At 37.1% G+C, this 14,964-nt stretch overlaps 1 protein-coding gene across 16 annotated transcripts in view; it reads left to right on the top strand.

Moving 5' to 3' along the window:
- The window catches only part of LOC108304386 (neurexin-3), an 827,297-nt gene that overhangs the window by 810,103 nt on the left and 2,230 nt on the right, over nucleotides 1–14,964 (top strand). For 11 of the 16 annotated variants that reach the window (XM_037738483.1, XM_017528522.2, XM_017528523.2 and 8 more), the window contains 4 exons: nucleotides 304–685; nucleotides 1,476–1,666; nucleotides 2,428–2,601; nucleotides 7,171–7,197. In XM_037738483.1, coding sequence (XP_037594411.1) covers nucleotides 304–685; nucleotides 1,476–1,666; nucleotides 2,428–2,601; nucleotides 7,171–7,197 — 774 coding nt within the window. The remainder of the gene's footprint in view (nucleotides 1–303; nucleotides 686–1,475; nucleotides 1,667–2,427; nucleotides 2,602–7,170; nucleotides 7,198–14,964) is intronic. The other 5 variants (XM_037738482.1, XM_037738485.1, XM_017528526.2 and 2 more) reach the window with 1 other exon arrangement.

Genomic DNA, 14,964 nt, shown 5'->3' with positions numbered 1-14,964 from the left:
TGGCTTTATCTTTTAGCCTGAGTTACTCATGACCTCACATTTCCTCTTATATGATGAGCCATGCTGAGCAGCTGCATGAGAGCATGGGATTCAGGACATATAATTTGGGCAAGGCTAGTCCTCAGTGCCCTGGCTGAGGTCAAGTAAGGTGTCTACCATATTAAATATTTGGTTGTCTGGAACTCACGCAGGAAAACTGAATATTCTGTGTGGAAACAAGTTACACCCCAAAAATATACTTAGGGGTGCTGTGATATATAATGGTAACCTTTCCTGTTTGTACCTCATTTGCAATGTTCACAGGTACAATGGTGGGAGACCATACCCGTCTGGAGTTCCACAACATTGAAACGGGAATCATGACTGAAAAACGTTACATCTCCGTCGTCCCCTCCAGCTTCATTGGCCATCTGCAGAGCCTCATGTTTAACGGCCTTCTCTACATTGACTTGTGCAAAAATGGTGACATTGATTATTGTGAGCTGAAGGCTCGTTTTGGACTGAGGAACATCATCGCTGACCCTGTCACCTTCAAGACCAAGAGCAGCTACCTGAGCCTTGCCACCCTCCAGGCTTACACCTCCATGCATCTCTTCTTCCAGTTCAAGACCACCTCACCAGATGGCTTCATTCTCTTCAATAGCGGTGATGGCAATGACTTCATCGCCGTCGAGCTCGTCAAGGGGTAAGTAGAAGGGATCACGACTTACGTTGGATGTCTTCAGTGTGCTGAAGCCCTACATAAAATATGGACATAAAAATACATGGTCTATTCTACTCCCTACCCTCCATCCCTGACACATTCTAGTGTCCTCCTTGATTAAATAGATCCATAAAATTATGAAAAGGAGAGAGGCTCATGATGTAATTTAAAGGTCTTCCATTAACTCAACAATAGCAGGCTTTTTACTATGAAATGTAGCCCTTTAAAACTGTAGAAGAAAAGCTTATTTTTGCAAAAGAAAGTGGTTTGTGTTGCATCTAATTCTTGAGTATTACTAACTACAACCACCCAATTTATACCAAAAAACAAAACATAGATATTTTTAATCCTACTGTTAGCCCACATATGCAAGTTTTTAGGAGCTACCCTTTCTTCAAGACATTTTACTATCATGTATTGGAAAATAGTCAAAACGGAAAACTAAAACCCAAACAGATTCATGGCTGACTCTGAATTTAAAAGTTACCCCTAGAGTTTTACAGTGTACAACCTGTGCTACTTTGATTCTGGAGAGTATCGCTAGGTAGTGTTATGGACTTGATGAGTATGGAATTAAAGTGAAGCCTGATGGAATAAAATCTGACTATTCTTGTAACCTTATATCCAGATTTAAATTATTTCTGCATTATGCCAGTCTAGCATGAGGGATTTGAAGCTCCCTATGTCAATTACAGACACACAGCCATTAAACCACTTCAGGGAATTTCCAACTATTGAGTGTTTTTTTTTTCTTTTTTCTTTTTTCTCCTAGGTACATACACTATGTTTTTGACCTCGGAAATGGTCCCAATGTGATCAAAGGCAACAGTGATCGTCCCCTGAACGACAACCAGTGGCACAACGTTGTCATCACTAGGGACAATAGTAACACTCACAGCCTGAAAGTGGACACCAGAGTGGTCACTCAGGTTATCAATGGTGCCAAAAACCTGGATTTGAAAGGTAAACCTTGCAAAGAAGTTAATTTTTTAATAGAGCTTTTCTTACAATAGATAGACTGTTTCCAGAGGCAAACCACAGGTTCGGAGTGCCATGCTTTTTTGATACATCATGTTTTAACAACGTTGAGTTATCCTGTAATGTAATTTGTTCTGTTTTTACTTAGACAACCCATCAAAGAGTGGTTCATTTTCTCTGATAACTTCGGGAATGTCGTGATGTGGGGGCTGAGTGATGACATGATAAATGTCAAAATGTGGGAGGGGCCGTGATACAGAGGAAGGAATGTAGGCCTTGGAATTTCAAGTGAATCATTTAATGTCTGGTGTCATTGGTAAAATGTCTTAGCCTTGTTCAGCTTACATTTACTTTTCTTTGCAAACGGAGGGTAATAATTGTTAGTTTCTGTATGGGTTGTTAGAAGCTTTGATGGAATGTCTGTAAAACCCTCAGCATATTATTGGTAACAAGCACATAAAAAGCACTCAGTAAATGCTTGCTTTGTTGACAATATTGTTAATCTTTACTCCATCTATAATGATTAAATTTTGATGGTGATGTATATAAAATGAATGGCACATAAGAAATGTTGGTCTCATTTTTTTGCAGTGTAGAAACTCTGGTACTTATCTATGTTGTCCCCCCCACCAACCTCAGCTATTTTATCCCTTATCTGATGAATTATCTGTAAGGGTATCAGCTCTAGTTGACATGGTCACCACATCCTTTACTTATTCTCCTTGGCTTCTTACTTTCCTTTCCAGGTGATCTCTACATGGCTGGTCTGGCCCAAGGCATGTACAGCAATCTCCCAAAGCTCGTGGCCTCTCGAGATGGCTTTCAGGGCTGTCTGGCATCAGTGGACTTGAATGGACGCCTGCCAGACCTCATCAATGACGCTCTTCATCGGAGTGGGCAGATAGAGCGTGGCTGTGAAGGTACAACCTATTTTTCCTCTCAATAAGCTATAGCCTTGTTGCAAGAACCAAGCCTCTTTGCTGCCTCTGCCAGTGCCTCCTTCCTCAGTTGACCAGTCCTGTCTCATTCTCATTTTCCACATGACATTGCATCACTATTGGTGTCCTCTTGTCACTGGTTTAGTATGTCAAGACGTGTGCCACAGGCTCCAGGAATGCATGTTGGCAGATGTTTTCTGAGTATCACATACTTGCCAATTGAAAAAAAAAAAAAAGAAAAAAACAACTTCCCTGGCATTGACATCAGGCTTCTTCCAATGTGTACCTTGGCTTCCAGAATGGCAGAAAGAGCACTAGAGACTTTTATTTACACTTTAATACATGATGAGGGGAAAACCAGAGATTTTATGTAGATATCACTGTTAACAAAATGTTTCTTATTTTGGCTGATAGTGACTGCATTATTTGATGAAAATCTACCAGGTGATAGGAAAACGATGTCCAAATGCCATGATGACGGAAGGGAGGTAGCATTTATTAAGTACTTACTAGATAACAGGCATTGTTAGGCAGTTCTTTAGTGTGGTATAATGGAACATTGTGGGTATAATGGAACATTGTGGATTTCTGAATCCAGAAAGATCTGGATTCAGCTCCAGGTAGTAGCTCTTGTTAGCTATGTGACATTTGGAAAGTGATATTACCTCTCTAAGCTATATATTCCTTACCTGTATAACAGGGCAATAAAACTTACCTTGGATGTAAGGAAATCAGAAATGCCGTAAAATGCTTGATAAGCAGTAAGTACTCAATAAATGGTAGGATGATTGTTTACAAATATTATTTTATGTCAGACATCTAATAATACTGCATGCCTACCCATGCAGCACAACAAACCATGCTCAGCCTGTTCCTGTAGATGATCCACTGTCTCTTGAGATATTAAATGAAGTTTACAGGTCTTCCTCAATCTAACAATTCTTTGCAATGTAAATAATCTAGTTTTAACCAGCAGATGGCAGCAGCGAACACATTCAGCCTTCCCTAGTAGCCTTGGGTTGGCTGAAAAGGTGACTCTTACATAACTTGAAAAGCAAATTCGCCTGACCAAGGATCTATGTAATTATTTTCTTTTTTCTTTCTTTTGTTTTTTTTTTGTTGTTGTTGTTGAGCCTTTTGGTTGAGCCTTATGGTTCTTTGTTTGTGCAATATACTGTGTTTTCTTGTATTAGTTGTTAATTTACCACATCAAATCTATTCATTCATCTTCTGTGTTCAACTTCATGTATTGCTTCTGCTCTTAAACTGCTTCCATTTGGGTTCACTCACCATTGTAAAGCACACTATTATAAAATCTTCCCATCAGCTTATCAGGCTGAGTGGGAGTTATGGAAATTGTCCCCCTTTGCCTAAGAGTTAGTTTTATATTTTGCACTAGTAATAGGAATGTTCATTCCTATAACCCACTCCTTTTTTCCTTTATCCAGAAATATTTCTTAAATTTTCTTGGCCACATATGGTATGTGTAGTATGTGCGGTGTGTGTGTGTGTGTGTGTGTGTGTGTGTGTGTGTGTGTGTATGTGTGTTTATGTATGAAGGAACAGGAGGTTGGGAATCACTAAGCCCCTAAAATAGCCACTTTGCTCCTAGAAATGAACAATTTCATTTAATCAGGGATTTTTGCCTCCTTGGCTTGCTTTTAGTTCTTTCATGTATTAAAAGGCAACCCTGGGATAGGTGTAGCATTTGGAATTAAATTGAATACATTAGGTTAGAAGATTGTGGAATGGTAGTAATTCCAGTTATCTTGGAATAATTAATAACATGAAGTTAAATCACAATATAAGAACACATATGAAAAAGCATAAGATACTGGTCAAATGTTACATAATTTTTAATCATGCTATCAGTTCCTCATATTTAAAAGTTAACACATATCATCCATTTAACTCTATAGTAATGTCACCCAATAGATACATGTTGTAACACATGTAATTATAAATTTTCTAGTAGCTACCTTTTAAAAAGGTATAAAGTAACAGGCCAAACTTCTTTTAATTTTGTATTTTATTCAACTTAACTACATAGATCTAAAATATCATTTCAGAATGTAATCGAGATAAAATTATCAATATTTTACACTTTTCTCACATTAAGACTCTAAACTTGAGTGTATCTTTTATATTGCAGCACACCTCAACTGAGGCTACATGCATTTAAAGTACTTAGTACACACGTCAATGGCTACTGTATTGGTAGCGAAGATATATAGAAAAGAAAAATAAGATGTAAAGACATAAAGCTATAATATTGGATTAAAAGGAGGTCTAAACTAACCTTTATAAAAGTGTACTAGAATGTATAATACAGATGGGGAATGACTTCATTTAAGAGAGTTTTAAGAGAAGCAGTGAGAGCATCAGCAAAAAGAAATTACATAACGCATTGGGGAAGATGTCCCTCTCCCTACCTACAGCTCTGTGTGCAGTTTGGCATTACTTATCACATGCATTACAGAGGGTTCTGACCTTCCTCTGAGTGTGGTTGATTGTTCAAAGCCGGATATTGTGGCTTGATGGCTCTACCATCTGAATCTGTGGTGAGTCCCATGGGCCTAATAGCTCTGCACTCTATTGCCATGGAGATAATTACAATGGTTACCCGCTGAGCATTATGTCAAACCCCCACCCCACCCCCGCTGGGTGGGGTAAAGTAGAGGGTGAGTGCTGAGGGAAGAAAGTCCTTGTTGATTATACACAAATGACTTGGATAATTAGCCTAAGTGGCCAGGAAAAATGGCCAAAAGTGGGTTCCGGCTTAAATTACTGTCATTGGAAGTTTGTACCATTGTGAATAAGCCCTTGCAGGAGATCCCAGGAGCATTTTAGGGTTATGTGTAAGATGGTGGGGAGGTAAAGGGAGAGCACAAAACCTTGGAGAGACTGCAAAAAGGCATCACTTTTATGCTGAATCTCTTGTCTAGAGCCTAAGAGCCTCAAGAAGGCCTTTGAGCATTAGGTAGATATGAGGACCACAGAAAACAGAACACATTTCTTAATGTATCATTTCTTTTGTATAGAATAGTATAAAAGTAGGGGATGAGGTTTTATAACTAAAAACTAAGGCCAGAATTCTTCAAGATATGTTTTATTCTAGCAAATCTAGAATATACTGATACACACACACACACACACAGACACACACAGAGAGATATTTATGTCTACCTACACTTAATATGTGTTTCTGTCAAAGTCATTGACAATGACACTTTAAGATTCCCAGGTAGTAAATGTATTACCTTCCCTTTTATTTCAGACCCATGACAGCAGATAAAATAAAAGGCAGAAGAGTCTAAAACTTATTTAATTTTATTTATTTACTTACTTTTTGAGATGGAGTTTTGCTCTTGTTGCTCAGGCTGGAGTGCAGTGGTGTGATCTCGGCTCATGCAACCTCTATCTCCCAGCTTCAAGCGATTCTCCTGCCTCAGCCTCCTGAGTAGCTGAGATTACAGGTGCCCACCACCATACCTGGCTAATTTTTGTGTTTTTAGTAGAGATGGGGTTTCACCATGTTGGCCAGGCTGGTCTTGAACTCTTGACCTCAGGTGATCTAGCCCGCCTTGGCCTCCCAAAGTGCTGGCAAAATTATTTAAAAGCATACTAATTTACTACTCTTTGGTTCTCAAGTATTACTAGCAAAAAAGAAAAAAATCTTAAAACTAGTTTTGTATTTTATCTGTCTGATAGATGCAAAGTATATAATTTAGATACTAAGTACAATTTCTGGCCAACATTTAGCTATAACTTGCTACCTCTCAATTTAAGCTAGGGGTTGAAAAAAATCATACCTGATTTAATATTTGTCTGGTAAACATATCTTCCAATATTGAGGCCAGCTTTGCTGCAAAAGCCAACGCATGATCAGCTAGAATGGGATTTCACAATTGCAGATGATAAACATCTGAGGGAAACACACGTGCTTTGTTTTGAAACTGACATGAGCAAATAAAAATGACATTAGTCTAGTACCCTTTTGCCCACAACTCTTTGGGTTTGGATATATTTCTTAAATTAAACAAATTGGGCTTTTTAGTGTTGCCAAATCATCATGATCCAAATGTCTAATTCTAGTGCCATATTCCTATGGCATTTGCAAGAGTGCTCAGCTCCTAATGTTTAGAATTATTTCTGTGAGCTCCATCTGATTGCACACACGTGTCTTTCAGTCTGACCATGCACTCCCCCTTATTTCTGGACCATATGCCTTGGGGTTGGCTGTGTGGATGTGAGGAGCCTCTTGTTGCCCGTTGCTTGTGCTGTGTCCAGTCTGATGCACCCCTGCCCTGCTCTGCTGACTTGGCTCTGAGGAGGCCAGCTCTGCCCCTGGTCTGCCTGTCCCCCTCTGCCCTGCCCCCCAATCCCATCTTTGCTGTCTCTGGTGAACCTGTAGAGCATTTCAATTGTCCGTCTGAGTGATGCTGGTTATGCAGATTGCATTTTCATTTCTGTATTGTTATCCTGGTTTATTCTACCTCTTACTAACCTCTGGTTATTGTTTTCGCTTTTTCTGTTCTTTTGCTAACAAAGTTGCGTTGACCAAAGCTGACCTGAAAGGTAGAGAAGGTTCTTGTTCCCATTACCACTTTGGACTGAAAGATGCCCTGTGTAACCCTTGGTATCTTTTCTTTAGAGATCTTCAAGCTGTCACACCTCTTGGACAGCAGCAATTGTGGGGAGGTGGCTGAACCCTGTGTTCTTCTGAAAGGGTGACAGATAACCTAGATCAATGCATGAAAAACAGCTATCAAGAGGAGACCTCATGGGGCTAAAACCATGATTCCATTTTGGGGGGTATCAAAGAGGTTTGACAGCATCCAATACTGTGACTACCCACAAACACATTAATTTACTTTGGAAATGATTAATACCTCTCCAAGTAGTTGCCATGGAGGGGTTGGCTCCTGTTAATTTATTCACCATAGATAGAAGGAAGAACTTGGCAGGAAAAAAAAGGCCAATTAAGCCCTTAATTTATTTTCTGGGTCAGGGAGGTCATTTCCTAGAGCAGGACATTTAAGTGCTTGGGCTTTATAAAAGAGAGTGTTATTTTCTCTTAACTAATTTTAAAGAAATATATCTAGGCACTTGGGAGACATTAATGCCATTAAAATGTTTGAGAAATTTATATTTTCTGTTGGGGATTTTGATTGAGCACTTTAATTTCCTGTTTTGTGATCTCAGGAAAAAGTACTCTTGGGGAAGAAGATGATCTGTCATTTTAATCCTGAATACCCTATAAAATACCTGCATGCAAGATGTTAGTGAATATCTATTGCAGAAACTGGTTCTTCTACTATTCAAAGAGGCATCTGACAAAGCCAGTAAGGGCCCACTGGCCCTACGGTGCCAGGCTGCTATGACTCAGAATAACAAAGGAGGAACAAGCATTTTAGGTGTATTTTGGTTGATTGTCAGGCAGGAGACTGAGCCTCATGACCTCTGTAGAGTTTTCAGTCAGCCCAAATTGTTAGAAGTGGTTAAGGCAAAGGTAACTTTCAAAAAAGTACTTTTCATCTAAAACGATCATTGATTTCGCTGTGACTTACTTCTTTTATGCCATGTAGCTAACAAGTACAAATGTCTTTCTCTCCAGAAGACATCCACCAATAAAGCCAATACTCTCTCACTATTTTACTATAACTTTGTTTTTCTTTATCACCTCTTAGCAGATTCACATATACTTTAAAATATATTAAAATTAAATAAAAGAATATACACTAATTAAAACTTGAAGTCAAAGGAAGCTTTACGATAACTTTCCATTTCAAAGCATATGGGGCCCTGGTGACAATACTGTTGTTTTTGGACATTATGTTGAATTGTCAAGAAAGATCTGCTATATGTTACTCTGTAAAGGGAAGGGAAAGAGCAGAGGGCAGGATTTGATCTGCAATACAAGACAACCCAGGGAGGGTGAAGCTCCTTCCGACCAGATTTAGCAGATTAAGCCAGACGACTACATCTCCTCCCTGCCTTTACTATTCCTCACGGTAAGAGCTACATAGATTTTAAAGCCCCAGAGCTTAGCATAGTCTCTCATTTAGACAATCCATACATGACAAAATAATCTGAACGTTCTCATCCAAAGGAATAACTGCTTGTAGGGAGAAGTGAGTGGTTGATTTCCATGCTGAAAGTAAATTGTTTACCAAAAAGTAGGTAAAGATTTATGGACCAGTAGTTTGAAACATCTTGATTTTTCCTTTAGTGGAGACAGCCTGGTCATCAGTATGGTTTTAACATTATTACTCCGTTGGCACAGACCTTCTTCCATTCTTGAAATGATTTGACAGCCTCTTCATTTGTGGCAGGAGCTGCTATTCTTTTTTATTATTTTGGGTCATCTTATTCTTTCCCTATTTTATAGGAAAAGTTTGAGTTTTTTTGTTTCCTAAGATTGAGATATGGACTCTTACTCACAAGCTGGCTTTTTCAGCTATAACCTGTGAGTACAGATAGTACTAATTACCATGAAGTATGAAGGGTAGTGAAGACAGATGACAAGGAAATGAGGTTGTCTGAAGCATAGACAGAAATGTGTTTGGAAGGAAATAGAACAATGAGGTCTAAGGAGTGACGAAAGAAGTCTAGGTGAGTCAACAGCTGAAGTCTTCTTGTTCTTGTGTGTAGTGTTTTGTTTCTTCTTTAAAATTTTTTTAACTTCCCCAGTGAGTGTGTTGTTCATCTCATCTGCAGTATCCTGGTATCCCTATACCCAGTCCCTGATACACAGGCATAAGTTCAGCTATGCCTGTGTATCTTCCTGTACTAGGTGATTCCCTGAAGTCCTATTCATGGAAGAAGGGAACTGCAGAACTATAAAAGAAATATTAAAATTGGCCTGTTGGTTGTGAGGCAGATGACATAAACGATGAGAAATAAGAGAATAAGTCTTTATTGTATTAGGTGATTAATTAGAATATTCCTATTCCATCTTTAATTATAGCTTCTCTTAGCAGGTTTTATTTCTGAAGTTTAATAGCTTTTTTTTTTCCCTAGAAATGTAAGGTGCCCGTCTGCCCAGATGGTGAACAGGTAGTTAGGGGATTCAGGATCCATTGGATCTGGGTGCTAAGGGCTGGCTATTTTGAGAAAGCCAATCAACGTATTGTGTTCAGATGCCTTGGAAATCTCAAGATTCTTTAAAGGCATTTTAGGACAGAGTTAGAATTAGCCAAACACCTTTAGTAGGTAAAGGAAATTTTAATTTCCCACTGTCTTTGCTATACTGAATATTGTCCTCAGCCTCATTTTCTCCCAAGCTAAAGATTGTATCATATTCTCCATTTTATTTTATGTTATAAAATGTAGTAGGTGAGGTAATATAAGTTCTTCAAAATGATTTTTTTATGGAAAATAATAAGAGAGACAAATAACAGAGGAAAAGTGTCTTCTGATACTAGTGTTGTGAGCTTTAGGAAAAAATTATACTTCAACGACCTGCAAATAATCAAGGGCACTCTGTCACCTTTTTATTTTCTAGGACATGAAGAGGAATTGACTAAATCAGTGTATATTTGCTGCAAAGATGGATTTGAGCGGTAGCAGGCATAAAATGATTGTATAGGACAATTCTTAATGAAAAGAACAATTCTTAACATTCAAGAAAAATGATAGGAAATTTGTGGCAGCCGTCACAGTTATCTGAGAAATAAGAGAATGAGATGAAATTCCATGTTTTTAAGCGAACTAAAAACAGAGATAGAAATGAGAAACCAAAGTACTAATGCCATTGACATCTTATTTAGTATTTCCAGACACTTTTCTGTTGTCTTGTCACTTTCTATAGTATACAAAGAAAGTGATGATCTTTTATCAAAAGGATATGTCACTGTTTTAGTGAGAGTTAATCACATATCAAGAGCAAAAGTAATTTACACTATTCTTATACAGGAGCATCCTAAAGCCTTTGGATGTTTTAAGATATTAATAATTAATAATGATAATCATAAAGACTTCGTAAATATGTAATTATAAACATTTGTGCTATCTTAGAATGTCTGGAATTATATGTTGATTTGGAAGAGTGTTTTAGGAAAAAATCTGATTATTAAGTCCCCAGGATTGTCTCTTATGCTTATAAACATATATATTTGATACAGATTTCTGTTCATAAAATTGTACAAAAGTGTATCTTCCTGTTTATTTTTAATCGAATTGAAATGGTATTTGAAAATTTCCTTGTAAAAAACAAAAATGTTAACAAATTTTTACATCAAGATCTCATCTTTTCCCAGTTGTAGGTCAGAAATACCTTAAGTTATTCTTATTAGACCAATGATGCTACACATTCACATTCCCCACTCTGGCTTACGCACATCCCTAAGAGGTTAGGTGAGTGGGCTGAATAATTAGCAAGCTTGGATTTGAAACCTCACCCTCTCACTTCCACCTACGGAATTTGGGGAAAATTACCTAAGTTTTCTGTGCCTCAGTTTACTTTTCTGAAATCTTTGCATTTTGATTCAATCGGCAGTTTAAAAATTATTTAAATTTGAAATTATGGATATCTCCTATGAGAAAATAATTTGTTTCTCTGATTCTTTAATCCTTTTAATTATATTTGCTTCATCATGTGCTTATGAAGATAAATTAATATCTTAAAAGATTTAGTATAGCATCTGGCTCATAAGTGTTATGTAAGCTGTATTCATTGTTATAGCCTCTTTTTGATTTGTAGAAGCTTATTTTATATCAATAGATGTTCAGTGGGAAGCAATGTTGAAGCTTTTGGTTTTTTTTCTCCAAGACATGTTGTTTCTAATTTTTTTTTGACACACTGTTATGTGAAATGCATACATTAAATACATTGACATAAAATAGCCTCTGTTTAGGAAAGGATATACTTAAATAGGTTGAAGTAAGAATAAGAGCTTATAAAATGATCATCCAGAAATTGCTGTAGAGTCTAACCCAGACTCTCATTCATTCAACAGTTATTACATACGGTACCTGGGCTTGGGAATACTAAGGAGTTCTTGTCAATATCTGGTGAGATTGAATGTGACTAATAGTTAAATCAGAGGACACATGGCCAATTAAATCCCACCACCCCACTCACCCTAAGAAAATAATATAAATTTTATTACAAAAACTGTGTTTTAAAGTTTCAAGTAAGAGATTACTTATGTGAGCTCTTATTTGTAAATTATAGGGATAAATTGTTATAAGAAACATTTTGCTTTACATTTTAAATGAATGGCTTAATTTCTTTCTTTCTTTTTTTGTTATTTAATTCTTTTATTCAATAATGTTTTGAATATTTTGAATAGAGCCCTCACACTATACCAAATACAGCATCAGGAATTAGAGATACAAAGGCAACTAAGACAGACCTAGGCTTCTGCCCTTAAGAGGCTTACAGTCCTCCAGTAACATTTGTAAGACAGTGAAGAACTTAATAGTATCGACAAAAACCAGACACACTGACCATCAGAACAGCATAGAGACCCCCAAAATAGACCTAGGCATTATTGTTAATTGATTTTTTAACAAGGGTGCCATAAGTGTATAATGGAGAAAGGATGATCTCTTCAACAAATGGTGTTGGACAAAATGGATATTTACATACAGAAAAATAAAAGTGGACCCTTTTTTAATACCATATACAAAAGTCAACTCAAAATATATTACACATTTAAATGTTAGACCTGAAATTATAGAACTACTAGAAGAAAACATAGAGGAAGTACTCTATGACGTTGTTTCTGGGCAAAGATTTCTTGGATATGACTTCAAAAGCACAGGCAACATAAACAAATGAGATTGCATAGAACTAAAAACCTTCTGCACATAAAACAATTGAGTGAAGAAATAACCCATAGTTTGGGAGAAAATATTTGTGAAGTATACATCTGATAAGGGGCTATTATCTAAAATATATAAGAAACAATTCAATAGTAGGAAAAAACAAATACCCAAATCAAAAAATGAAAAACAAATACCCTAATCAAAAAATGAGCAAAGAATCTAACTAGACACTTCTTAAAGAAGCCGTGCAAGTGGCCAACAGATATGTGAAAAAATACTCAACATCACTAATCACTGGGAAAATGCAAATTAAAACTACAATGAGATATTACCTCACACCTATTAGAATAGCTATTATCAAAAAGACAAAAAAAAGTATTGGCAAAGGCATGGAGAAAAGGGAACACTTGTGTGTTGGTGGTGGGAATGTAAATTAATATAACTATTATGGAAAGCAGAATAGAAGTTCCTCAGAAGACTAAAAATAGAATTAATTACTATATGATCCAGCAATCCCGCTTCTGGGTTTCAATCCAAAAGAATTGAAAGCAGCACACAAAAGAGGCATCAGCACTCCCATGCTCATTGTAGCATTATTCACAATAGCTCAGAATTAAGGAACCTGGGTGTTCATCACCAGATGAGTGGATAAAGAAAGCATGGTATATGTGCATGGTGCAATACCTTTGCTCATTTTTTGATTGGGGTGTTTTTTTTTCTTTCTGTTGAGTTGTTTGAGTTTCTTATGTATGCTAGATATTAGCCCCAAAATATTCAGCCTTATTTGCAACAACATGGATGAACCTGGAGGACATTATGCTAAATGAAATAAGCCAGGTACAGAAAGACAAATACCACATAATCTCACTCATATGTGAAATCTAAGAAATTTGAACTCATAGAAGTAGAAAATAGAATAGTGGTGATCAGGGGCTGGAGGAGGGGATGGATGGAAAAATAAGAGATGTTGATCAATGGATTAAAAGTTTCCATTAGACAAGAGGAATAGGCTTTGGTAATCTATTGCATAGAATGGTGACTACAACAAACAATCATGTACTTTACTGGGTGACAGAGTGAGACTGTCTCAAAAAAAATGTATTTTAAATTTCAACATTGTTAGAAGAATAGATGTTAAATGTTTTCACCACAAAATGTGCTAAGTATGTGAGATGATTGATTTGTTAATTAGCCTGATTTAACCATTCTTTGTTGTGAACATATATTAAAACATAACATTGCATCCAATAAATATAAACAATTATCGTTCAATTTAAAAAGAACTTAATTTAATTACAAGTCTCATAATAGTTATGAGTTAAATAGGAAGACATGATGAAGAGCAAATATAAAGCTGATGGGGACTTCCTTAAGCAGGATAGCTTGAAGAAAGCTCATTTGGAGCTCAAACTCAGAGAATAAAAATGAATCTGGAGAAAACACAATTAAGGCCATCGGTCCAGCCAGAAGAACAAGGAAACTTGAAGATGTGCTTGAAGTGTTAGGGCAGTGGTTCAGGAATATAAGCAGGCATCCGACCCACCTGGAGGGCTTGTTACAACTCAAATTCCTCAATTCTGCCCCCCCCTAGGAGGCCTGGTTGGGGTCTTAAAATGCACTTTTCTCAGAAGTTTCCAGGAGATGCAGATGCTGCTAGTTTGGGAGCAACACTGAGAATCATTGTGTTAGAGTGGAACCAAAAGCAGGGGAAGAGGGCTGTAGCACTGTGAGCTAGGGACATGTGATAAGAAATGAGGCTGGGGGAGGGGGCAGGGGCTCTTAGGAGCTCAGTCTTGAAAGGAGGTTCAAGGTTAGTTCCAGATTGATGAGAAGTTGAAAGTTCTATTAAGTCCTTACTGACAATATTATTGTTCTTGGATGTTACAATGTAGCCAGTCTTCCAGTACTATTGCATTCTATGTGGCATTTGCCCCTTAATGCAAGTGAAGGAAATTCAGTGAAATTGATAAATAACCTATAACCCTCTCCCCCTGTACTTGATCCCTGATGAACTTTTGACAAACGGAAAATATTGCTCACTTTGCAGAGTGCAGAAGTGTTCTTCCATTTAGGTTCTGGAAGTATGAGACGTAGCAAATCACAGGCGGTCACAATTCAAATCACCCCAACATTACGGAAACACTGTTTCTGCATCTGCACAATAGACTTAGTGCCACAAGGACCTAACCAGAGAATATTACTTGATTTCTAACAGCAAGCAGCTTTCAAATTTTTGATGATAAAATAGTAGAAATGTAAAGCAACTAGAGGATTATATAAAAAGAAGACAGTGCAATGTATAATAAAATGCTAAATTGAATATTATATGCAAAAATTAAGGATGCAGATAATAATTGCTCTAGACACAAGGAAGCCAGAGAATTATTGTTTTAAGTTATTGACTAATGTTTCATTTGAAGAAGGCATTGAGGCTGGTCCTTAGAAAATGGTTAAAATTTGGCAGCTAGAGGGAAGGCGAAAGACATGGAAAAGCCTTTGTCTTTAGATTCATCAGTATTCAAAGAATTATTGTGTTTTCCCAGAGTTTTTGCTGTTTTGCTGCCTTTTACA

Source organism: Cebus imitator, unplaced genomic scaffold (assembly GCF_001604975.1).
Source record: "Cebus imitator isolate Cc_AM_T3 unplaced genomic scaffold, Cebus_imitator-1.0 Scaffold54, whole genome shotgun sequence".
Classification (NCBI taxonomy): Eukaryota; Metazoa; Chordata; class Mammalia; order Primates; family Cebidae; genus Cebus; species Cebus imitator.
The sequence above is the reverse complement of the archived record's forward strand: the minus strand, read 5'-3'. Positions and strand labels throughout refer to the sequence as shown.